The sequence below is a fragment of the Antedon bifida genome, chromosome 11 (assembly GCF_963402885.1).
Source record: "Antedon bifida chromosome 11, ecAntBifi1.1, whole genome shotgun sequence".
NCBI lineage: Eukaryota > Metazoa > Echinodermata > Crinoidea > Comatulida > Antedonidae > Antedon > Antedon bifida.
Window position 1 is genome coordinate 14,359,362 of NC_136236.1, and position 24,337 is coordinate 14,383,698.

General features: G+C 32.2%; 4 protein-coding genes across 4 annotated transcripts; 2 read left to right on the plus strand and 2 right to left on the minus strand.

Moving 5' to 3' along the window:
• Window positions 1–733: 733 nt before the first annotated feature.
• Window positions 734–6,553, minus strand: LOC144855177 (kelch domain-containing protein 10-like). Its single transcript, XM_078712994.1, has 8 exons — window positions 6,455–6,553; window positions 5,704–5,873; window positions 5,286–5,370; window positions 5,012–5,166; window positions 4,397–4,666; window positions 3,798–3,918; window positions 3,188–3,327; window positions 734–1,732 (listed from the first exon to the last, which is right to left on the minus strand). The coding sequence occupies exons 1-8, from the start codon at window positions 6,513–6,515 to the stop codon at window positions 1,517–1,519; spliced, it is 1,218 nt and encodes a 405-aa protein (XP_078569120.1). The 5' UTR covers window positions 6,516–6,553; the 3' UTR covers window positions 734–1,516.
• Window positions 6,554–6,928: 375 nt separating this feature from the next.
• LOC144855714 (zinc finger C3HC-type protein 1-like) lies at window positions 6,929–9,848 on the plus strand. Its single transcript, XM_078713630.1, has 8 exons — window positions 6,929–7,101; window positions 7,391–7,532; window positions 7,865–8,015; window positions 8,141–8,224; window positions 8,313–8,440; window positions 8,554–8,681; window positions 8,810–9,215; window positions 9,396–9,848. Exons 1-8 carry the CDS (start codon window positions 7,004–7,006, stop codon window positions 9,465–9,467), a joined length of 1,209 nt encoding a protein of 402 aa, XP_078569756.1. The 5' UTR covers window positions 6,929–7,003; the 3' UTR covers window positions 9,468–9,848.
• Window positions 9,849–11,528: 1,680 nt separating this feature from the next.
• On the plus strand, window positions 11,529–18,406 carry LOC144855391 (ubiquitin-conjugating enzyme E2 H). The gene is made up of 7 exons (XM_078713238.1): window positions 11,529–11,663; window positions 13,808–13,884; window positions 14,045–14,119; window positions 14,280–14,319; window positions 14,465–14,517; window positions 14,740–14,868; window positions 15,525–18,406. Exons 1-7 carry the CDS (start codon window positions 11,611–11,613, stop codon window positions 15,641–15,643), a joined length of 546 nt encoding a protein of 181 aa, XP_078569364.1. The 5' UTR covers window positions 11,529–11,610; the 3' UTR covers window positions 15,644–18,406.
• A 242-nt stretch (window positions 18,407–18,648) lies between these two features.
• LOC144855214 (ectoderm-neural cortex protein 1-like) lies at window positions 18,649–21,048 on the minus strand. The gene is made up of 2 exons (XM_078713024.1): window positions 21,017–21,048; window positions 18,649–20,494 (listed from the first exon to the last, which is right to left on the minus strand). The coding sequence occupies exon 2, from the start codon at window positions 20,443–20,445 to the stop codon at window positions 18,649–18,651; it is 1,797 nt and encodes a 598-aa protein (XP_078569150.1). The 5' UTR covers window positions 20,446–20,494; window positions 21,017–21,048.
• Window positions 21,049–24,337: the final 3,289 nt, after the last annotated feature.

The following is a 24,337-nucleotide window of genomic DNA, read 5'->3' on the forward strand; positions in this document are numbered from 1 at the left end:
ATTGATAATGGTAATACGTTTATAGCTCTGCTCATTGTATTGCGTGTGGAATTGATAATAGTAATACGTTTATAGCTCTGCTCTTTGTATTGCGTGTGGAATTGATAATAGTAATACGTTTATAGCTCTGCTCTTTGTATTGCGTGTGGGATTGATAATGGTAATACGTAGCTCTGCAGAAAATACAAATCTATATATTAATTAACTTGACATTTAGTATTTTTAGTTGTTGACATTTGAAGCAGGGTTACAATTTGAAGATAAGTTGTTTGTATACTGATTCTGCACAAAGTAATTAGTATTGCTACAATGTGAACCTTCCCTAAGGGAATTTAGTGGACTTGATCAAAGACATAATTCTAATGTCAACAATGCTTTCAGGTCAATGTTAAACACTATTTGCAGTTAAGTGGTCAAATAGTGTTCAATGATTAAAATATTTGGACTTAATCAACAAAACAATGTTTGTATATTAAACAATTACATTTTACTAATATTTAATTAACAACTTCAAATGGAAAACATTTAAATGAAAAAAACCTGTATTGTTTATTAATAGTTTTTTTAAAGTAAAAAATCTGATGTGCATAAAGCATTTTTTGAAATATACAAAACATAAATATTTTTGTCGAAAAAAAAACTGAATCAGTTGAAACGTCAAGAGAGACCGACCTCTTTTAATAATGCCTTTCATCGAGTGAGTGATTTGTTTGTTCTAGAGAGGAAACAAAACAACTCTTATAAACAAAGTTTTCATTTAGTATCATCAATCCATTTATTAAAGTAACTCTGTTCTTTTCTATTTTCTTCTATTTTTCAACTTTAAAATATATGTACAAATATAGTCGTTACTCATCACACACAATGTGTTAAAAAAAACTCAATTAAAATATAATATAAATATATTACTTCATTTATTATTTAAATAATTTTAAATATTTAAATATATTATGCACGTTTTTTATATTGAAAATGATAATACTATAAATATAAAATGGTGCAATATAATCCTTCAAACAGCTAGATTATGCACAATGAAAATCAACATTACAGCACCTACTGGATTTCTGATTATGAAGGAGATATCGGTAATAACATTCTAGTATAGAGACGTTTCTTAATGCAAGTAGAAATTAACAATTGGTGATTCCAAAAGTTACTTAAACAATTTTGACCAATCTTGATTCTGCATACTTTTTTCACTTTCAATTCCATAAATTTGGATTTCTCATAATGATTCCAAAAATATGTATAATTGCTTTAAATGCTTTAGAAACTATTGTTATTTGATGAAAATAATTTCTGGTATTCTTACAACTTTTGTTAGGAAAGTTTTATGCAAAAAGTTTTTTAATAAAATGTATATTGCTAAATTGTGGACATCAGTAACTTTCAATTTGAACTGATACATAATATGCAAGGGCCATGTGTATAAAAACCTAATGTAGTTTTAAAAACCACAACAAACATCAATTATTTATGTACAAGATAAAAAATAATATACTTCAATAAAAAGTTAGTATGGTTTCAATCGGTCTAGTAGAAGTGATGGTATACCAAGAGTGAATAACTGTGTATCTGAGAGCTTACGTAAATGAGGAAAGAGTTGATGCAGGTAATTCCATGAGATCTCCAGCAGACTGGGTACCTCTAACCAGATCCTAAATATGGCTGACGTTCTGGCTCGCTCTGACAGTGATGTCACACCACCGTATAAGTACATACAACCAGCCTGTGTTTTAAAAAAAAGTTTGAAAAAGAATTTTTTTTTTCCATCCATAGGCGTATCCAACTGGTGAATCGCAAACACCTCGTAATGTTCTACTAACATTGCTCAAATGAAAACAGCGTACAGTTGTAGGAAATAGGTCTTTAATCTTTGATTGAAACTGTGGCTGGGAGTCAAAGAAAACGACCAGTATGAATGAGCTTAAACGAAACAGAATGCCTATCCAAAGACAGTACTGCTTAGAGAACATGTTTCAACTTATACTCGATTCACACGTACAGTTCCAAGATTTTATATTATATAACACCTAAATAAATTCCTGTCATTTGATTTGACGATTGTGGGTCACATGGCGTGCAATAGTACGCACTATTAAACGATCGTTTAATAGTACTTTTTGAAACATTTTTGTGTACGAAAAAAAAAACGTTTCGCAGATGAAAAAAAATCTAGTATACAAATTACCCTATAATATTGCTCTGTACTGTGAAATACAACAGCGCCACCTGTCGTCTGGCCTCAGTTTCGTTTCTTTTTCAAACATTGTGTACAAAAAAAAAAACGTTTCACGGATGAAAAAAAATCTAGTATACGAATTACTGTGAAATACAACAGCGCCACCTGTCGTCTGGTCTCAGTTTTATTTGTAAACACCACCGCGAGATATGCAACAGCAGCAGATATTTGTGTACGATTTGGACATATATGTACTAATTTCATTCAAAAAGGCATTTAAATTAGCTTTAGATCGTTTTTAGGATTTTGATTAATTAATGGGGACATCCCTACAAGACGTGGAATTGTTGGAAAAACCATTATTAGCCTAGATAAGTTCCAATTGTCTGTCGAAGTTTTGCCTTTCAGCCAAGCTAGTACTAGGCCTAGGCTACTAGGTCTAGCCTAGGCCATGCTAGTATTAGGCTAGGCCTAGTCTAGGCGTTTTAGCCTTGCTAGGCCTAAGATTGTTTGGTCGTTTGTTGACATAATTAACACTAAAGTAGGTGTGTTTATAAAATCCATATATATATAACATTTAATATAATATTAAAAACCAAATGTTACTGTTTTTAATCAATGTGAATGAAATGTAGGCCTTTGGCTAGGGCTACACCCTACCTTATTTGATTCAAATGACAGGAATCTATTTAGATGTTATATAAAACAAATAATGAATGTTTTATATTCGTGTAATGGTACAAATAATGGCATTTGGTGAATGATGAAAGGTTAATATCAACTCGGCGTTGCCTCGTTGACATATAACCTTTCATCATTCACCTAGTGCCATTATTTGTACCATTACACTCATAAACATTCATTATTTGTATATTATTACACTAGATTTTTGTACATACAGTAGGAATTGATTATTAGAGTCTGACCACAGACCAAATCAGTCATTTTTGTGAGAAAGTTCTATTGAGATAGACTGGTTAGGAAATATTTTAGTTGACTTACAGGTGTAACAGCTGCTGTGTGAAAGAAAGTTGGAACAGGCATTGTTGCAGGAAGCTTAGACCACTGTAGTGTCTCTAGATTCAATCGCCACAAATCATCATATATATAGCTACTATTATGACCACCACACATGTATATATCTGCAAACAATAAAGTACATTTCTTGTTAATAATTTAATTTTTCATCTTACATTTTTTTTAAAACCACTTTATTATATCAGTAATTAATCTGTTTATGTGAAATTACAAGTTCCTAAGCTGAAACTGAGGAAATGCAGATATACAGGATCACAATGAAGATGATCACAATGAAGATGACTGTAGTAAAGATGACCACAATGAAAATGACCACAATGAAAATGATCACAATGAAGATGATCACAATGGAGATGACTGCAATGAAGATGACCACAATGAAGATGATCACAAAGAAGATTACCACAATGAAGATGACCAAAATGAAGATGACCACATACCATTTTGGGAAGGGTGAGCATTTCATATTAAGTATACGTCAATCTTCTACTCAGTTTGAATACTGTTATTAAATAGTTATTTTATGTATATTTATGCATGCGTGTCATGTAGAAACATAAAATGTAATATTTACTGTTTTTCCAGTGACAGCAACTATGGTATACTCTCCTCTTTGGATATGGATGATCAAATGATCCAGAAGCTTTTGTTGTGGTATACTCCCATTTTCTAGTTTCCAGATCATAAACATGAACCTAGTTTACAATCATGAAGAAACATATAAATATCTTATTTATCAATGTGTTTTTAGGCAGCATAAGTTTACAGTCATAACAATTTAAGACCATTTGAAAAGGTAGCCCAAACCAGTTCATATCGGCCTACAGTAGGCTGGAAAAGACTGACAACTTTTTAGATGGCCCCAAGGGCATGCTTTGGGAAATTACACTTTAATACTATAACACTGAAATGATAATTTGATGTATTTGTAAAATTATTAGGAAGTACTCTAATCTATTATTAAACTTTGTTTCAGGGTTGGATGCTTAAGAAACTAAAACATATGCATATGCTGATAAATCTCCATTCTCGGTTTTCAAATTGTTGTAGATGCGCAAGCTACCACTACGACCAAACTGACCTTCCTGTCATAGTTTCTGTCATTATGAAGCGCTTTATAAATTTAATTTATTATTATTATTATTATAGTATACTGCAAGTACTACTCCTTACCATGTTCATAAAATGTGGTTTATACTTTAATTCATGCCAACTGCTGCCTATAACAAACATTTTATTATTATGAATAGCAATGGAATGCCTATACATCCCGCGGCAAAGAGAGTCCTCTGAAAAATCATTTGGTAAGTTCTCATGTAACTTCTTCCACGTTTTTCTACCAAGATTAAGTTCATGAAGTTCGGAGTTGAAATGAAATTCCCCTGGACACACTTGGCGGCATCCTCCAAATATGTAAACGCTTCCTTGATGTAAACACATGGCCTAAAAAGATGAAAAGAATAACAGCAATTTTAGCAGTTTTTAAATGTGAAAAACTACTATAATCAATATGTGTTTGATATTCACACAGCACCAGAATGTAGTGTGACTGGACGCAAGTCTAGTTGACTAGTATGATATCGTCTTACATTTTTAAAAAAAACGTACCTGACCCAAGTAGAGGATGTTTTCCCTTGACCATGAGGATGCAAGTGTTTGCCAATAGTATTTTCACTTAGACATTTTAAGTTTGAGTAGTGCTGAATTGAGCCTATACTCTATCATTGAGAGCTTGCTTATAAGCGCTATATAAGAATGAACTATTATTATTATTATTATCTGCCTTACCTGGCCATATTTTCCAGGTGGAAAATCTCCAGAACACTTCAAGATATCCCATTCTTGTTTCTTCATATTTAACATATGTATTTTATCATTGCTTCTTTTACCCCATGGAAATCCTGTACCACCAAAAAGTAACAAGGTTTGGCCCGACAACACCACTAAAAACAAACCAAACAACAAATTTAATTTTTCTCTTTTTTTTGTAACATATAGAAATGGCGAAAATGAATGTTCAGTACTGAATGTACTGACTCTAAGCTAAAAAATAATAACTTACTGGACATAGATGCTGTTTCAGCAGGTGGTTGACCCCTGGTATCAACTTCCTGCCATTCACATGTTGTTAGATTAAAACACCACAGCTGGGATGCAATATAAAGTATATAAATAATATTTTAAAATATACACTATGACAATAACTTTACAACACATCTAAAAAAAACAGTGTGGGCTCTTGTCCCAAACCTTTAGTAAAAAATGTTCCAGAAACTTCAGTAGTATTGTACATCAAAGCATTATGTATTGTTTACTGTAAAACCAACATTTGTTTGACAAATTCTTCACTGTTTTCTGTTTTTGTTTAATTTGTATGTGAAACATAATCTTTAAGTCTTGGCTACTGTGTCTGTTTTTTACAAAAATAATTTAGTAACAATTTGTTTAAAGTTCTTTCTTGATCCATGAAGTTCTCTTACTTCTTTAAAGACTTTGTTGTATATAAAAAGTGATGAGACATCATCATCTTCATCATCTTCAAATGAGTATTGATATTCAGGGTGGTAGCCGCCATAAACTATAAGATGTCCGCTATTGGCAACGCAGCAGTGTCCACTTCGGGGGTATGGTTGCTTTTCTTCTGTATAACCTGTGTGTATAAAAATTAAAACAATAAAATTACGAGTTCTCAACTTGCTAAAATTAATTTTGGTACTGGTAGTCTTGATAAATAGAAAATCTCTTTATTATTTATTTATTTATTGTCAAATGTAAAATAATAATTATTATAATACTGAACTTATTTGACGAAAAAAACAGTGGCACTCCACTTTCGCAACTTTGGCTCGGGCAGTGGGTGAATGTTTTTAAATTGGGTAAGCTCGATCGAGAGACTGTCTGTGGTACAAAAGTGCATTAGCACTAAAAAAGACCGATAAACTAGGGCAGTTCTAGCTATTATAGGGCTAGCTAAAGCCTAGCTAGTAGTAGCTAGGCCTATCCTACTAAACCAGGCCTAGCTAGTAGGGAGTCTTTTTTAATAATATAGGCCTCCTAGGCCTAGATTCGGCTGCTGGCGCTAGATCTCTACGGCGACGGTCTGGTTGAGTTGGGATGTTATTTAGGCTAGTAGGCCCTAAACTAAGAGTAAATGTAATTTAATGAAAAAATTACTACAACCTACCTAGCCTAGGCCTAGATATGCCTTGTAGGCTATATATATTAACTAACCATTAATATTATCTATAGATGAAATTTGCACAAAATGCCCCACTTTTAAAGGTAAAGCCATTTTATAAATGGGTGACGGGGATCCAATATACGATCGGGTTAAACATACGATTCATGTGCGAAAGGGCAGGGGTCACAGATAAACGGAAGTTTACCGGACATTATTATACCGGAAGTTGCGTACAAAAAGTCTAGGCTTATTTATAAACAAAGAGTTTTTAAATCTATAGGCCTTTGTTTATAATGGAGGTATACATAGTTAAGCTAGATAATTATTTATAAATAATGACCTCTGATATCCTAACCTTTATAACACTACTTTTGTTATTTTATATTATTATAATGACCTTATACTTCCGGTTATAGTTAATTATATGACCTTTAACAATTATATACTTCCGGTACACTTTAATACTTCCGGTGTTTTAGAAATGACGCCCTCTTACGACGACTGGAGTAATAATTGTTTGTTGATGATATGCCTGACTGAACTGAGAGAACGTGGGGGGAACTTAACTTAACTTGCAAGCACAAACTTGCGTTAAAATTATGGCTTCTGTTGTGAATCAAAACCAATCAACTCCACGTAAAGTAAAAGCACTTCTTTCATCTTTTATTCATGGTTCACCTTCTGAGGATACCCAGTGGTAAGATATGCAAATAACTAGGCCTAGGCCTATAAAAACTAAGATTAGAAAGTAAAGACTAATAGCCTAGTACTATAGTAGGCCTAGCTAGGTAGGCTAGGCCGGCCCTAAAAAGAAGCAGGCTAGACTAGGTAGACGCAGCAAGTGTACCAACTCCCTGATCTAGGCCTAGCTAGCTAGTAGAGCCTCTAGTACTACTACTCTAGTAGTAACTAAAGTTTGAGAGAGAGAGACAGGCACCAATTTATCTATTCTTTTTAACTTGTTTGTTTCCATTTTATATTTACAGCTCAGAAGAAAAAGATCAAGTTTTGCATGGTGATGACGTTGATTTCTCAAGAAACAATGATGGTTCTTCAGCGGGTGACCACAAGAGAGTTTTCCAGCCTGACAATAAAGTAGCGTTCTATCAAAGGGTTCAGACGTACACTGTATCCTTCTTTATAATTTGACATACAGTGTAGTGATTTGTTAATGTTAGCCATATCGTTATCATCAATATCTCAACTGGCGTTATCAAGATGTACAGTACATCTTTATGTATTTGTGAGATTAAATAATTAAAAATCTATATACATAAAATGGTTATCAGGTTATTGATTAAATTATTATTGTTTTAATGTTTTATATTTTTAGTATACAATGCTTTCAGCTTTTGCTGCTTTTTGTATTATATTTTTATACCTAAAATAAATGAATAAAAAACCATGAAAATTAAAGCTATTTTATTGCTTCTCTACTTTTCTTTAACATACATTTTTAGCCATTTAAATGGTTTGATGCTCTAACAACTTTAACCCCTTTAGAGTGTTCAAGATATGGATGGGAGAACATTAATACAAACACGTTGAAATGTGTAAGCTGCAAAGAGGTACTTTATGCTGGGAGTCCAGAAATTACATCATTTGAACAAGGTAGGTATGCTAACAGCTGAGTAACAATTAAACCTTCTTTTGTCTTCCTTTAAAATACTTTTTAACATTCAAAGAACAATTGATAAATCTAATGTCATAATAATGATCACAATTTTTTTATGTAGATTGTAATATCAGTAAAAACATGATGGAGTTAATAAAGACGGCACATTCAAGTATTTGTCCTTGGCCTACATCACCTTCTCCAGGTATGCATGATAAATCATAACATTAATGAATTGTATCTCATATCCATTTAACAATGTGACAATTCATTTTTTATTTTCTTTATGACAGAAAAGTTTTGTACTGTTGTGGAACCTACACCTAGCTCAACTGCATCCGAGTTTTCTAAAAGAATGGAAAGCATAATAACTGAAAAAGACAATTTGCCAAAACTTGACTTAGATGATAGTATATCAGAGGTAAGTGTCTTATTATGCAAAACCACATGTTCTTTAACATAGTAGTGTTAATTTAACTGTTCATATTTCCTGTAAAAATGTTATTAACTTATTTATTATCTTTTTTTATATAGAGCACAGGCTTATCAGATTTAACCAATACGATTCAGAAATGTTCAAGTCAATTACAAACATGTGAAAAAATAGAGGATGAACAATTGTGTGTTGCCGGTTTTCTAGCTTTGTTTGGCTGGAGCAATATGTATGTGTATTGCATAATTTTATTTATTTTTTTGTTAATTAATTTACTTGAATGGAAATTGAAATGTACCTGTATTAATACTACAGTACCAATCATACTAGATTTTAAATTATTTTTCTTTATTTCAGTAAGCAAGAAGGAATTTCGACACTCATTTGCAATCATTGCAAGCGACAGGCTGGTCTATGGAACTTTACATCTTTAAAAGAAAATCAAAATGGAGTGACATCGAGCGAAGGCACCAGTGATGTTGAACCAGACCCCAAAAGAAGGAAGATGATGCCTCTTCCAGTAAAGGCATTCAATCCATCCACAGAGCACCGTAACTGGTGCCGATGGGTGTTGGGAATTACCTTGAAAAACAAAGAAACTCTGTCAGACATCAAAGAGGTTCAAGCTTCAGGTGATCAAGTAATCAAGCAGATGTTAGAGCCAGTTGATCCAACTGCCGCTGGGTGGCAGCAGACGTGGAAAATGCTTGACAGACACTTTGAAGAATCAAGTAACATAACCAGACCAACATTAGCAAATACTGTAAGTGTGAATGTTTTCTGTCAAATTCTCCAGAATTAACAGTGGCATCCTTTAATATGAATTAACACACTAGCTTGCCTTCTCTCAAATCTTTTGAAACCGAATGAAAAATTAATATATCTACTAATATGTTTCTTTGTTTTATAATGTTTTATTCATTTAATATTTTATCTTTCGCAGACTCCACCAAGTCAAGCTTGGAAAACCGTTAAAAAAATTCTAGGATTTTTTCAAGGAAAGCCTGCCACATGAATTGGATAGTTGAATAAAGCGGAGCTCAGTATAAGTCATTGCGCAGCAGCTAACACAGATAAAAAGGGTTTTAGTATACACTTAGATGAGGAGTGGGGTTTGGTTGGTTAAGTTTTCTACAACGTATATTGATGAAAATTGTATATAACCAATGACAAAAACAATGTGCAATTGTGTTTTTATGAGATTAGATTTGTCTATTTCTTTAACAACTAGCTACCAAATCGATTTGATTGTAACCCATTGATCAACAGTTATGTCATCTGTCATGAAGGTTATTGTGTTTTAGAAGTTTCATTTTAGATTAATATGTCATTTTATCTCTTTGTAAGCATAACATTTTGATTCTTGTTTCAATTCAAAATAAATATATTTCCTCAAGATGTTGACTGCTGTCTTTTATTAAATGCTTTATAAAATAATACAATACAGTACTAATATTTGTTAAATGTTGTCATTTCAACAATAACTAATGCCTCTTTCACATCGCCTATCAGTATCAACGCTCAGGAGGTTACACACACACACACCAGGGCGTTAGCACTGACATTTGTATGTTGTGTATTCTGGTGTGTACTACACAACATACATACATATTTTGCTGTGTAAACTCCAGTGTTTTTCTAGGCAATGTCAAAGCTGAGGTATTATACGTCAAACAAAATGATAATGCAGAAGAAAAACAGAATTTTCAAAATACAGTACAACCTTTATATTTTTTCGTGCATAAATAATCTCTTCTTTCAATTGATTGTTCATGCGTGCAACTAATACATCATTCATTCATAATCTATTTACGTCCATTTATCCAACCTTGACATCAACAAAAGGATTATTTTGTTCTTATAAATTTATGTTATAGTTAAGTTTTTAGTTTCCAATAAAATTACTACTAAAAGGGCAATATAGTGACGTACATTTTTAATACACAGGACTATTATTATTATCATCCTTATTATTATCATTTTTTCAGGCAAAAGATACATTTTACAAAATATAATTAGGTGTGTACCTCCAACCAATGACTAAGTAAAACAAATAATATAATCCATTGAACTATAATATTTCTATGATCAATCCAGTCTTTCTGCAAGTCCATGAAGATCGTACTTTTAAAAGTGTTGAAAGTTTCCCTACCGTTACGTCAGGACTGATCGAGGTATCTTCATTATATGTAATGTATTACAGATTAAACATGATTAAAGACAATAATTAGTTTATTTTGTCAAAGAAAGGCTTACATTTGAAAAATAGAGTTGTTTCTAAATCTTGTAATTGAGTAAATAAAATGTTTTTAGTTTCGTATTTTTAATTTCGCATTTACAGTACAGTATTACAATTCCTATCCTCCATGGAGAAACGAAGTACATTAATAATTATAATTCTAACTACTATTCATTTTCAACAAGAATAGTAAACAAACAATTTGTAAAGAATGAAAAATTGATTTTAATATTTGTATTAAATTATTTTAATCATCGGATTTCGTTGGGAGAGTATCGTGTTACTTTTAGCACAGCGACTTATCACTTTATTGTAATCAGCTGTTTTTGTGAGTGTTGCTTTGATCATCAGATTATACCATTATATTTAGGGTAACATTGCTAAAATAGGTATTTTTAGGTTAAAGCATTTCTGAATCTACATACATAGGATAACAATTACATTCTATTTTGTTTGTGGTTTAAAAAACAAATATAAACAGATAGTTATTGAAACGCTTTTTGTAAATATTTTGCTGGTTGTTCCAAAATATTTTGTTTGCCTTAGATGGCTTGAGTGATTTGACATCGATGACGACATAAAATAGACCCGTCTATTTTCATAATAGGTAATCAATATCATTTGATTAAATGGTTATACAACTTTAACTGATAATATTTGTACTAAAATACTACATATTCGTTTTATTGTTTAAATATTGATATCTAAATAAAATAATAAACTAAGGAATTAACTATAGTAAAGTAGTATATATAGTATAATTTAAGTCAAATAAAAATGGTATACCTATTTATGAATGGTTTTAGCTATAGGATCATTGTTTTGGTTCGAGCAGCTTCGGATACACAACTATCTTGGGCGGAAGAAAACCGACCTACAGCAAATATTCTTTACTTTTCAGGCTAATTTTGACCATAAAATGTCATCTCCGACACCAGGAAAACGTCGAATGGACATAGATGTTATTAGATTGTATCCTTTTTTATTTATAATAACTAAATGATAAGTTTCTTAGTGATGTAAATACTCTCCAGCCAAGGTCATAATTGGTTGTAGTATCAGCTGTTGTGAGAACCGATACCACGTACATACGTATGTCGACTAAGGTAATCTTGCTAGCCCTCATCGTCCTTTCTGTAAATTAATAGCCTAGCAAAATGACGATATGACCTATTATAGTTATTACATATTTAACAATAATAATGCATACGTATAAAGTTGTTTATTATTTCGTTTATAAATCATGTCTGCTTGTTTTTTAATTTAATATTAATAATTTCAGAATGTATTTCCAGCCCTGATTTCTTTTGTGTACTCACCATATGCCAAGCCTATTACTCTTAATACAGAAAGTTTTTTTGCAGATGTTTTCTTATCTCATTATAGTTCTACTAGTAAAGGTAAAATGGTGGATGACCTGTTGCTAGGCCTAGTTATTGGCGTACGTAACTAGGCCTAGACCTAATAAAACTTCATGTAAATTGCTGTTGCACCATCCAAAGGCATTTCAACTTTCAGAACAAGTAGCAAATTTGTTACGTTTGAAATTGGCGTACCAAAATGTCCACTGGTATGTACACATACTCGATGCCTGCACAGGTTGAGGCCAGACCTGTATCAACACAGCTATCACATTGCTTAATATTGTCTAAACCTTAATTATAATATTATAAATCTTTAAAAATTAAACTTATTCACACTTCGTATACTAGTAATTTCGATCTATAAATACATATCTTAGTCATGAGTACTTCAAACAAAGATGATTCATACCAAGTACACAATGTATGAACAACTATGTTATTCTACATATACTATACAAAAGCCTTCAGAAACCCATACTATTATAATTTTTACCCTCCTTTCTGTTGAATTGCAATGAACCATGAGTCAGAAAATTGGGTGTGGGATGATAAAATAATGTTAAAAGTGGAATAAACCTCTATTTAATTTTTCTTCTATTTTTGGCCTTTTTCAAATGTTTATTCTAACAAAATACTAAGTTAATTTCTTGGTTATAGCATGGAGTAATGTTTATATTAGGGAGTAATAATTATTAATTATTACTCCATGGTTATAGGTACACAGGAATGTATATTAAATACAACTGTATAATTTTGCTCCGGTTTATCTACTTTGCATGCGATGAATTAGTATTAGAATTCTGATTGATATTTTACTCAAATTTGACAATTTCAATAAAATGAAGCAACCGTCTACATACTGAGTAATAAATGTGCTTGTATACATGATACTATGTCTGTAGAGTAGATGCTATGAAGCTTATAAGTAATGTATTTTATTACAATTTGTATGTCTGGTTTATTACTCAAATATTCAGAATAGAAATCTAAATAGAAAACACTTGAAAATGAAGAAACACAAAGTAAATCCATATTTTGTTTAAACCTTTTTATACTTACAGTGTATCCAAAATTTACTGGCCAAATCATGACCAAATGTTCAAGTGCTAAGGGTTAGAATTTTTGTAAGGTGGACCTAAAAAGTTAATTGAGGGCACATCTGTACAGTTTCAATACAAATAATGTTTTATCCTCACCTATGTGTTGCTGGGGTGAAAGAAAATGTTCAGAACGAACCCTTAATTCATTTATCAATTATATTGTAATAAAGTTATTAATTTTCAGTTAAAAAAAAAATTGTCTTGGTCGTGGATGAATGAACAATTAACATACATTTCCTGTAGATAAGTCAAAGGAAATCTAGGAAGTTGTTTCCTTTCTTCAAAGTTTAGGACAATAATAATATTGTAATCAGTCCTTTTGTGAGAATTGTTTTGTTTTTCTTGCATAATGGTTAATCTTTTGTTGTACATGACAATGGACTAACAACATCATTCCTCTACACCATAAAGACATCAACACCCAATATTACCAATCCATGTAAGAAATACAATCAGTATTAGGCCTACTGTACTGAAAATGTTATTTGGTTTTGTCCAAATAAGCACCCTGTAAATGAATAACACTGATATAATGGTCATGCAAGTGAATTATGGGATTGTTTTATGTCATGTGAATGTAAATAAGGAGTTTAGTAGACTATAGTAATACAATTCTAATGAAATGTAATGTTCCTTAACAAGTTTATTTTAGAATCGAAAGCAAACATGAAGTGACGATCCTGAGTGGTTTACATGAGTTTACTGTCAAGTTCTGGGGACCAAAAGGATGTAAGTTTTCCCAATGTACATGTTGCTGTGTATACTGTATACATTTGATAGCATAATATAACTGCATTCCCATTTACATAACACTTGAATATGACCTATGTGATGTGTTTTAACCCAGAACTTAAGTTACGCTTTTAACAATTTCTAAATCTGTTTTCAGCTCCTTATGAAGGGGGTGTGTGGAAGGTTCGGGTAGACTTACCAGAGAAGTACCCATTTAAATCGCCATCCATTGGTATGTACGGTAGCAAACCATTAATTAATCTAGTGTAAGGTTATGGAGTTGAACTTGTGGCTAGATCAAAATAAAAACTATTACCTCCTAATATAATGAGCTCTTTAACTTGTTCTCATTGTTACAATTATTTTCTATTTCTTTTATTTTTTTCCTTTAGGATTCCTGAACAAAATCTACCACCCTAATATCGATGAGGCGTAAGTGAAAATCATCATCAAATCATTCTAGTCATCATTATCAATATTTTATGATTATTAGTGATTATTGTGAATCGACTCTATCCACAATTGTTATCAATATTTTCTTTTCATATTGTTAAATGTTTATGAATCCTTTGTTTAGGTCAGGAACTGTATGCTTGGATGTCATCAATCAGGCGTGGACTGCCTTATATGGTAAGAGTAGATGTATTCATAATTTGTATACCCTTAATCGCACTGTCGTACTGGTTACATGAAAACATACATGACAATTAGTCAAACACATTCCATATGACTAGATGAACAATACCATTCCATATATTAAAACTATACAATTTCTTTAAGTGTTATCATAGGATTTGTTTATAACATGTGTTCATTTCTAACATCTTTACCATGATGATTTTACATTTTTAGATTTGACTAATATATTTGACTCATTTTTACCACAATTGCTGAGTTATCCAAACCCCATTGATCCATTGAATGGCGACGCTGCGGCATTATACCTCCATAAACCAGAAGACTACAACGTCAAAATCAAAGGTATATATTATTACTCTTACTTTTTTGTCTTTTCTCAGTCATTCCTGCGCCATTTGCTGGTGCATTATTACCTCCGCCTAGGAGGTTATATTTCTGTCTAAGATGTGTGTGTGGATGTGTTTGTTGGATAATGTTAAAACTGAATGACGGATCTTTACTAAATTTAAACCACAGATAGATATGTAGTCATGGACGACTCCATTAAATTTTAGGGGCAATCCGGACCAGGATCCCAATTAACTTGGTGTTATTTTACCTTTTATTTCTTGGTACTTTTTCTCTTTTTACTCATGACACTCTCAGCACTTTCTTGTCTTTATTGTTGGGCTTATCCCATAGAAAAATGCGCCACCGATGTAAAGGTGTAGTTATTAAATAATAATAATAATACAAATTTGTAATGCGCCAATTCCAGCAGTAAGTGATCAAAGGTGCGGTGTATGAGAGAGCTTAATTTGAAAGAAAAAGATGAGTTTTCAAGGCAGATTTAAAGGCGATAGTAGAAGAACATGATCTAATAGAGGCGGGTAGGTCATTCCATAAGCGAGAGGCAGCAGAAGTAAAGGTGCTTAGGCCATACGTTTTAGTGTTAAAAGTCGGAATGGAAAGGACATTTTTTTTTCAGTAAGTTATTACTCCTATTACTATTTTTGTAGATTACATTAGGAGGTACGCAACTGAAGACATCCTGAAGGAGCAAGAGGATATCTCGTCATCCAGCGAAAGTTCAATGAGTGACTTTTCAGAGGATGAGGCACAAGACATGGAACTATGACAAATGAAGCGAGCATATTTTCCTATGTAACAATTTTAACTATTTTTAAGTATTTTTAAGATGAGACAGTAATCTTTCTGGAAAAGTGGTTTACAAGATTTATTATATTAATATAATGAATGCAATGATTATATTAATAATATAAATATTTATGTATGAAAATATTGCTTTCTGTGTGTATATGGGGAAAGCGATTGTGATCAAATATTTGTTCCAAAATTTTTATCAATTTATGTAAATATTGTATTGAGTCCCCAACAACATACATTACTGTTGTATACAGTAGGCCAATTGTTATTTGTTGCTTTAAGGTACAGTTTATCAAAATAGGTTGTTGGGCAAGTTAATACACTACTATTTAAAATAAAAATAATAACTTCACTATCCACACACAGTAAATATTAAGAAGATCATCAAAAAAATGTTTAAATTTGTTATGCATGACCTAATTCTTGATACTGGGGTTTAAACACTTTCCTTCTACCAATAATATTCTCCCACCAACAAATTTCAGCTGAAAGTATTCGTTAGATTTTTGAATTATCACTTAAAATAGTGGTTAAATATTACCAGTCCATATTACCAACAGCAGTTGAATCTTGTCTTATTTTCGTTTCACAATTGTTTCCAAGTAAAATCGCCATGCTGCATCTTTGCTGCCCGTGTATGAACGATAGTTCAGTTGCATTTGTACGTAGTAATATTTAGAAGTGAGAATAATTTACTGAAATTAATTAATTTGAATTGGCAATATTAATTTGTAGATGCAGTTGCAGTATACTAACCTTTTTAATGAACGTTAACTATTCGACATATTTAACTTTCGACATCTTAAATTTTCGACATTTTAATGCTGTTGTCACACAGGTGAGACTAACCTTGTTGTGTAATATAATATAGTAAATAATTGCAGCTTGGGTTTAACAGATCGAGTCATAATTGTAGTCTCTTTTATCGATAGTTTTAGGTGTATTCGACGGTCCTTTGTAACCTGCCCAATTCCTCGTCTATTTTGCATTGCTCGGATAGGAAGAGCGAGGAGTTTGAGCAACGACATCTGCGCAAAACAGACAAATCGAATAAGCCTATTGGTTAAACCATCAAACCAAGAGCATGTCTTTAAAGTATATATGCTTGTTTTTATCTCTCGTACTAATATGAGGATGATCTATTACTATAACTAAAATATATGTCATAATATTAATTTAAAAATGTATCTTTTATATTAAACGTATATTATAAACATTCATTTTTATATAATGTGGCAATATTGAAACAGTTATTACAAATGTTTAATTTTATTGTTGTACAATCTCTTTTACCAGAAAGCTTACTGTCTCAAAACTTGTATATTGTATTTGTATTTATAATAGATAATCTAGAGAAAAAGAATACAGTATTGGAAATCACCAATTAAAGTATATACAGTATATCGCACTGTAATATACCATAGCTACGAATGTATCCTACTATAAATGATTGAATACGTGCAGCAGCACTTACAAAATTGAGTTTCAGTGCCGTTTATTTGGCAGATGCGGTTATTCTTGTGTTCCCAATTTTAACATAATATGCCTGTCTTTAAAAAAGTGACACTGGATAGATAAGCAAATAAAAAAAAAATTGAATGAATGAAAAAGTCGCCAGTTAAATATTATATTTGGTGATTCTAAAATTAGCTTGCTAACAGGATAATAGGAAACAATTTGCTGTGGCACTTATTCAATCACTTACGGTTATTTAACGATTTGTTGACGTTTGGATTTTTAATTGATTTTTTGATAATATGCCAGTATTTGTGTTTATATTAACAGAACTAGACTTTGTTTTAGTGGTGGCACCATTGGTGTTTAATGTGAAGATAACTAAAAGTCTGTCCTCTCTCCAATATTAAGGTGGTTTTAGAAATGGATTTTTTTTATAGTTTCATCATATCAAGAAAATCCTTAGGAGTATTCTATATCTGGAAATATAGTTACCTTTCGTTTTCATGATACAACTACGCAGCTATTAAGTCTTCACATACTTATATGTTTCTGAGCATGTGCAGAATAAGTTTTGAATTTAACATCTGCATAGTTGATTGATGCGTATAAACACACTAAAAAGACTGCAAATGTCCTATCCACCCAAGTCTTCATTATTTTATCAAACTCTCCGTAACAGTGTTTGGCGCCACCAATGATTTATTTGTACATTTGTCTCAATTGATAGCCTGTGTGCTGAGAATCCATTTGAACTTTAAGACATAAACTAACAATATATTTATGTAATACTTATGTAATCAAACAAAATGTCAAATACAGTGTAATAACATTGAAACAATACAACGTTTGTCCTTAAAGTACCAGAAGTGTGTTTTTACCATAGAGATACTATTAAGCTACTAGAGAGTCAACTATGTGGCTATAGTTTAATATTGTCTCTGGTTTTTAGATTTTAGTTTAAACGTCTGTTAAACTGTAAAATGAAAAACATAATATTACACTAAAAAGAATCTTTAAATAATAATTTTCAGGGAATATTAATTTTATATAAGTTTTTCAAGACATACATTTTATAATTCCTCATAAAACCTCATAACAAACTTAAACCTCAAAATACTCCAAGTCACCATGTTTAGGATACTCTATAGGATACGCTACGGGATACAGTATTATTGTAAGGTTCTGGCATTGTTGTTATTGTTTTCCTTCATATCCACATTACAGTGTTGTAATTTAAAACGTTTTTAATTAAATCATTCATTGCATGAGCATTTTACCATTGTAGTGAATTATGTTAAAATATAGTTTGCTTTTAAGCAATTAAATGTAACACACAAAAAAAGTAGAAAAATGAGTACTATGAAAAAAAAATTAATAAAATGGAATGGAAAAAATGTACATCGAATTAAATTTAGTTTGTAAAGCGCAAACAACAATCTTAAAGCACTATGAAAACAAAATCAAGGAAAAAAGACGAAGAAGTTTCTTCAATATATGGGATTAGTTTTAAAGCCCAAACTACGTTAACACATCGATCCTAACTGGAACGCAAAAGAGGTCGTACAGCATGTGTTTATAACTAAGAGTTTTTCTTGCAATTTCTGTCCACTCGAACTCCTTTTCACCATCCTCCGCTTCATTAGCTACATAGATTCTCACTGAATCGAACCAATGACGATTTGCAACAACCACGTGCAGTTTGCTATTCATAAATATTGGTAAACAAACATGTCGCCATGAGTCCAAGTTACCGAACTCTCTACTCGAAGACATCAGCGTCCAAGAATGAGACCTGGTGTCGTATGAATAGACACCATCACTGGCTGTCAAGAAGATAGCTCGTCCTGAACACGCAGCCCCGTACATATGCCACATTCCCTTCTTTTTCGGAAGAGGTACACAACGGGTCCAGCGTCGTATAGTAGTAGTATATGATACATTCTCTTCCATACTGATCAGAAAAAGTTTATCGTTATTAGAAGTTATAACTATACTTTCATCGTGTCTAAATTTTACTGGAGGTCTTGGACAAACTGACCATTTATTGTGCCCCTTGTCTAATTGCCATAATCTTGCCTCATTTGTTGAAGATACACCAACCAGGAACACATTGTTTCCAACAGACGACACGCGAAACGTCATAGGTGTATCTGCTGGTTTTGATGATTTTCTAACCGTTCCTGGAAAAGGTATATTTTTATGGCTTCCGGATACGGGATCGAGAAAGAAAATACTTTCATCTGCCACAATTATTGTCTGCGTGCCTACAGACGTCACAGATTTCCAGTCATTCATCTTAGTCGGTTCTTTTGGGTCTAATTTAACCCAACGTCTCTCCCGGTTTCCGTCACTATTAAATAAAACGGCTTCTGAGTCGTTAATAAATAGTTCCTCGCCTTCTTTTGGTTCTTTTAGAATTTTTGCTACAAGAAGTACTTCATTTGTGGTCGTAACTGGCTTTTTGGTTGCTGAAACCTTTCGAATTGATTTTGTTGGCTGTGTTTCTTCAATAGATCGTCTTTGCGCTACAGCTCCTGTCAAGAGTCGACGACAATTTGCAACCTTTTCAAAAGCAACATAGGCAACGCTGGCAAGATGACGTTTGTTGATCATTGGAAGCTTCACAGATCTTATGATATCTGGAATTTTGGTCTCACGTTCTTCTGGACAGTGGTTCTTCCAATTCACAACTGCAGAAAACATAGCATCTTCACTAACAGTCATTTCCTCTGATGACAACAGCCTCACCAGTTCATCTTTCGTCAGTTTCAGAAAACTAGACGTCTCAACAACATGACTGAAATTATCGCAGATTTTTCTTAGTGATCTCTTCGATAACTCTTTTATTTGTCCCTTTGAACAGGAGTAGAAGTATATCTGAATGCAGTTATCTGTTGTTAAGATCCTCTTTGATATCTCTGTTGAGCATCTGTCAACGATCGATTGTAATTTAAGCATTTCTGCAGCCTCCAGCAGATCAAAGATGTTTTCTTTAGCGATGTAGATTTTAGCTGAGTATATATACCCAATAAGTGCTTCAACCACGCTTGGATCAAGTCCTTTAAGATACAGTTTCTGAACTTTGTTTTCCAGCATATCACAAGTAAACATTGCTTTAAAATAACTGCTGTTCATGGCCAATATAATCTTGTGACAGGATAACTCTTTAGCTCCCGTACAAATGATTACGTCTGCCAATAGTGAAGATTTTCTGACTTCTTCAAACATGGAAAACACATCAACACCTCGTTTGTTTCTGTCATCTACTGGAATAATGAAGTTCTTTGTTGCATTTATAGGAATGATCCCCTCCATTTTGCTTGTTAATTCTTCAAATCGAAGTTTACTTCATAACTGGTTATATCTATAAAAACGTATGAAAACAGTTACATACATATACTTTAGTGTAATAATGATCCAATTCAATAAGGTTAAGTTGTGATAGCAATACAATTTGGCCTATACTGACAATTTATCTTTTTGTCGAAAAGGGCCTCGCACATTCTTTCACACTCTATAAAAACTGACAATAAGATTAACGTTTTAACGTAATAACTTCATAATTACTGTTTGTGTTTTAATAATAATTACATAAATAACTTATTTTAATCTTTAAATGTAAAGATATTCTTTTTTACGATGTTATTGCCCTTTTTTGTCGACTTTAGAGAGATGATGATTTACTGCATCTCTCTAAAGTCGACAACTTTTAATACTACTTCATCAGGGACTTCGAACGATGACATTTTGGTTTATTAAAATAATTAGAGTTTAATTTTTATACTGTAATTTGTATACTGTATATTAATAGCCGACAACGAGTCGCATATAACCGGACAAGAAATACAAGGTACTGAGATAATGCTGTACACCAGTTTTTACTTACTTTGAAATTAGGCTTGTTTATTGAAGGTAGACTTCAATCCATTTGTCAGTCTTTCTTGATCTCTGGTGCTACACTATAAGCACTCACATTTAACTGAAGTTCTCAAACCAGGCATACCGCTTTTCTAGACAACTTTCCGCCAAATTTATCATAATTTCTAAGTTATTACAAAAAGTTTGTCAATTGAAGCATAGTTTGTAAACAAGAAACAAAGAACCTACCTACCGAAAGTAATTCCCATCCGGGGTTTGTACTATTTGTACGTATCTGCTTCGTCGGATCTTTTGTAGATGTGGATAGAAGAGTGAGCTCAATATAAACACAACCAATACGTGTTTATCATATCATTGATCAAAATTGTTGTTTTAAATTTAATAAATGGCTCTTACGGTGTTTTTGAATTCTTTAATTTATCATTTCTATTGGCTTATATATGATATTGATATTTGAACAGTCTATAGGTACCGTTAAACCAGATTAAACTATGCGCTATAAAATATTACAACCCGCCGTATGGTCAATTAAATTGTAGAGGAGTGTTTTAAAAGTAACACTGACAATGTATATTGTGGGGCAACCTATTATAGTGTTAACACATGTCTTCCTCACTGTATGTTAGGCCAATATTACTACCGGTACTATGATAAATGTATGAGACACCAGTAAGCCTACAGGTGGTATAGGCTCTGGTTTTACATGGATATTAAGAAACAGGCTGAGGAAGTGGGCATGGTTATTTCAGTAAAATCCCCTTCGTCCATTGTATAAATGCATTCCTGCACCGTCCTCCCCAGTGCTAAGCGTTACCCAATATTTGCAACTATTAATATACTTACCCATTACATTAGATAATAAGCCTTCTCACAACAGACTACCAAGTCGGTTCAGTTTGACTGATAGTCCAAAGTTCTAAAGTGTATTTGTATTTCGAAATTCTGGTTTACAATAGATTTAATATCATTATTGTTCTTTTATTTATGATGCTATGGTTATTGGCACTATTACCTAGTTTATACTACCCGCAGATTTTTTTCCCGAAGCAAGATGTTGTTAGCCAGGTGACATCATTAACGAGATAAATACCGTAACTTTTCTGTTTGTTGAAATCCATAAAACACGATAACAAATTGCGGAATTTTGTGATTTATGTTTATAATTTCATATATATTGTTTTCGTCTATATCTATGCCTAATTTAGTCAGGAATGAGTGGTTCCATGATCGGCCGAACGCGCGCGTACATAAGACGCACATTTATCATAGCTTGAACGCGCGCGTACATAAGACGCACACTTATCATCATGGTTTGAACGCGCGCGTACATAATTCGTACACTTATCATCGTTGACAGCGTGCCGTACAGATGCTGCCTGATGGTTTAGTGTTGGCTTTCGTTAATTCAGGGATATCACACACATAGTGTCATATCTCATTTGTATACAGTACCACATTTTACTTTAACAAACAAATAAATAAAACAAACTTTTTACGCAACACATTTATTAAAATTGGGCAAACAAACTCCCGCCAAGTGTTGACGACTACCTACAAAAAAGCACTAGGAAGAAGGCGCCCTGTAAATAACCAGGACAGTCTATACAACATATATATCTGAACCACGTGATTTCAATGGCAGACTATTCTTAAGTTTTACAATATAATAATGGTTTTTTCAAATGACTAGATACAAAAATAGCACATTAATATTTTCACAGTAATTTCTTACTATAAAACGAAAAATTAAATATTATTACAAAGAAATAGATTGGTTCCAATTTTGTACATAATAAAACAATTAACAAGGTTGAGTTAAAATAGTACTTTACAATATTAAATATAACTAATTAACAATTGATTTGTGTCTGCGGTGAATCCACATATTTTATCACAATCCTACTCAATTTCTATAAATGGTTGGATACTGAAATGATCAACAGTATTGCGGCCAATTCAAAACCAGTATTGAGAACCTCTCCACAAATAATAAATCATATCAATAGATGCTAAATAAATGATATCATGCAGATTCCAATAAAAAGAACCTCTCCACAAATAATAAATCATATCAATAGATGCTAAATAAATGATATCATGCAGATTCCAATAAAAAGTCCAAATATATATTCAGCAACATACAAGTACTTAATTCATGCTATTATAAAAAATAATAAATAACATCAAACTAGTCTGTTTCATGCATTATCCCTGCATTTAATAATGATACTAAACATTCTATAAATACTAAGTACTTAAAAGACCTACTAATGCTGAGTACTGTACTCACTCGAAAAACGCCCTTTTTCAAATACCATGAGCTGTTTAGCTACAAAAGCTAGGTATGATTAAGCAGGGAGATGTTCCCTGTATGTAAATCATTATTTGGATACAAGACCTATGTGATACAAATGCCACATGTACTGTGCTTGCCCCAGACAGTAGTTCGGGCAAGTATGGTGATTCAACAAGTCTTTGATATAATACTGATGACTAAAACAGATACTTATTAAACTACAAATGGAGAATGACGTACTGATTCGAATAAGTTCTGATTGAATAAGTACCAATCTTAATGAGGTAAATTTTGAATATTTAAATAAGTTCCCACTTTGGATAAGCAGATACAGTGGATTAATCAGATGCATGTTAAAATTTGTCCCATCATGTCCCCATATTGTATTGTGATTTATTAGTATTATCTTATTCCTTATTCACATGAGTACAAATTTTGTCTTTTTGTCTTAATGAATACAATACATACCATACAGCGGTATAAGCCCACCCTAAATAATCTTGTATAAGCCCATCCTGGGATACAAGTCAATGCAAAAAGTTCATGTTACTATACACCAAATCAATATGATGTACCAACCCATCAACTGTCCAACCCTCAACCCCTCCCCTAACATAACATGACCCAATCTTGTATATAACAACATTATGCTTATTGTACTGTATATGAAGCAGTACACAATAGGCGTGTCATTTACTGTAACCAACAATGTGTTCGAAATTAAAGCTTTTACTTGAATATTTAAATGAATACACAATCATCAAATTTTATCAATTATCAAGTATTTTACCATTTTAGAACAATTGGTAAATTGCACTTCATTAGTAGATGCACATTTTTTCCCCCACAAATTTATATTTAAGATGTATGCTTTTGGTAAATTTCCTTAACATAACTAGATGTCAACAACTCAGGGTTTAAGTTTGTTAATTAGTTAATGATAATTATTAATTAGCAATTAATTACTTAATGTTTATAATCCAAACAATTAAAAAGTTACCAATGGTAATAAAATAAATCCAAATATTAAAT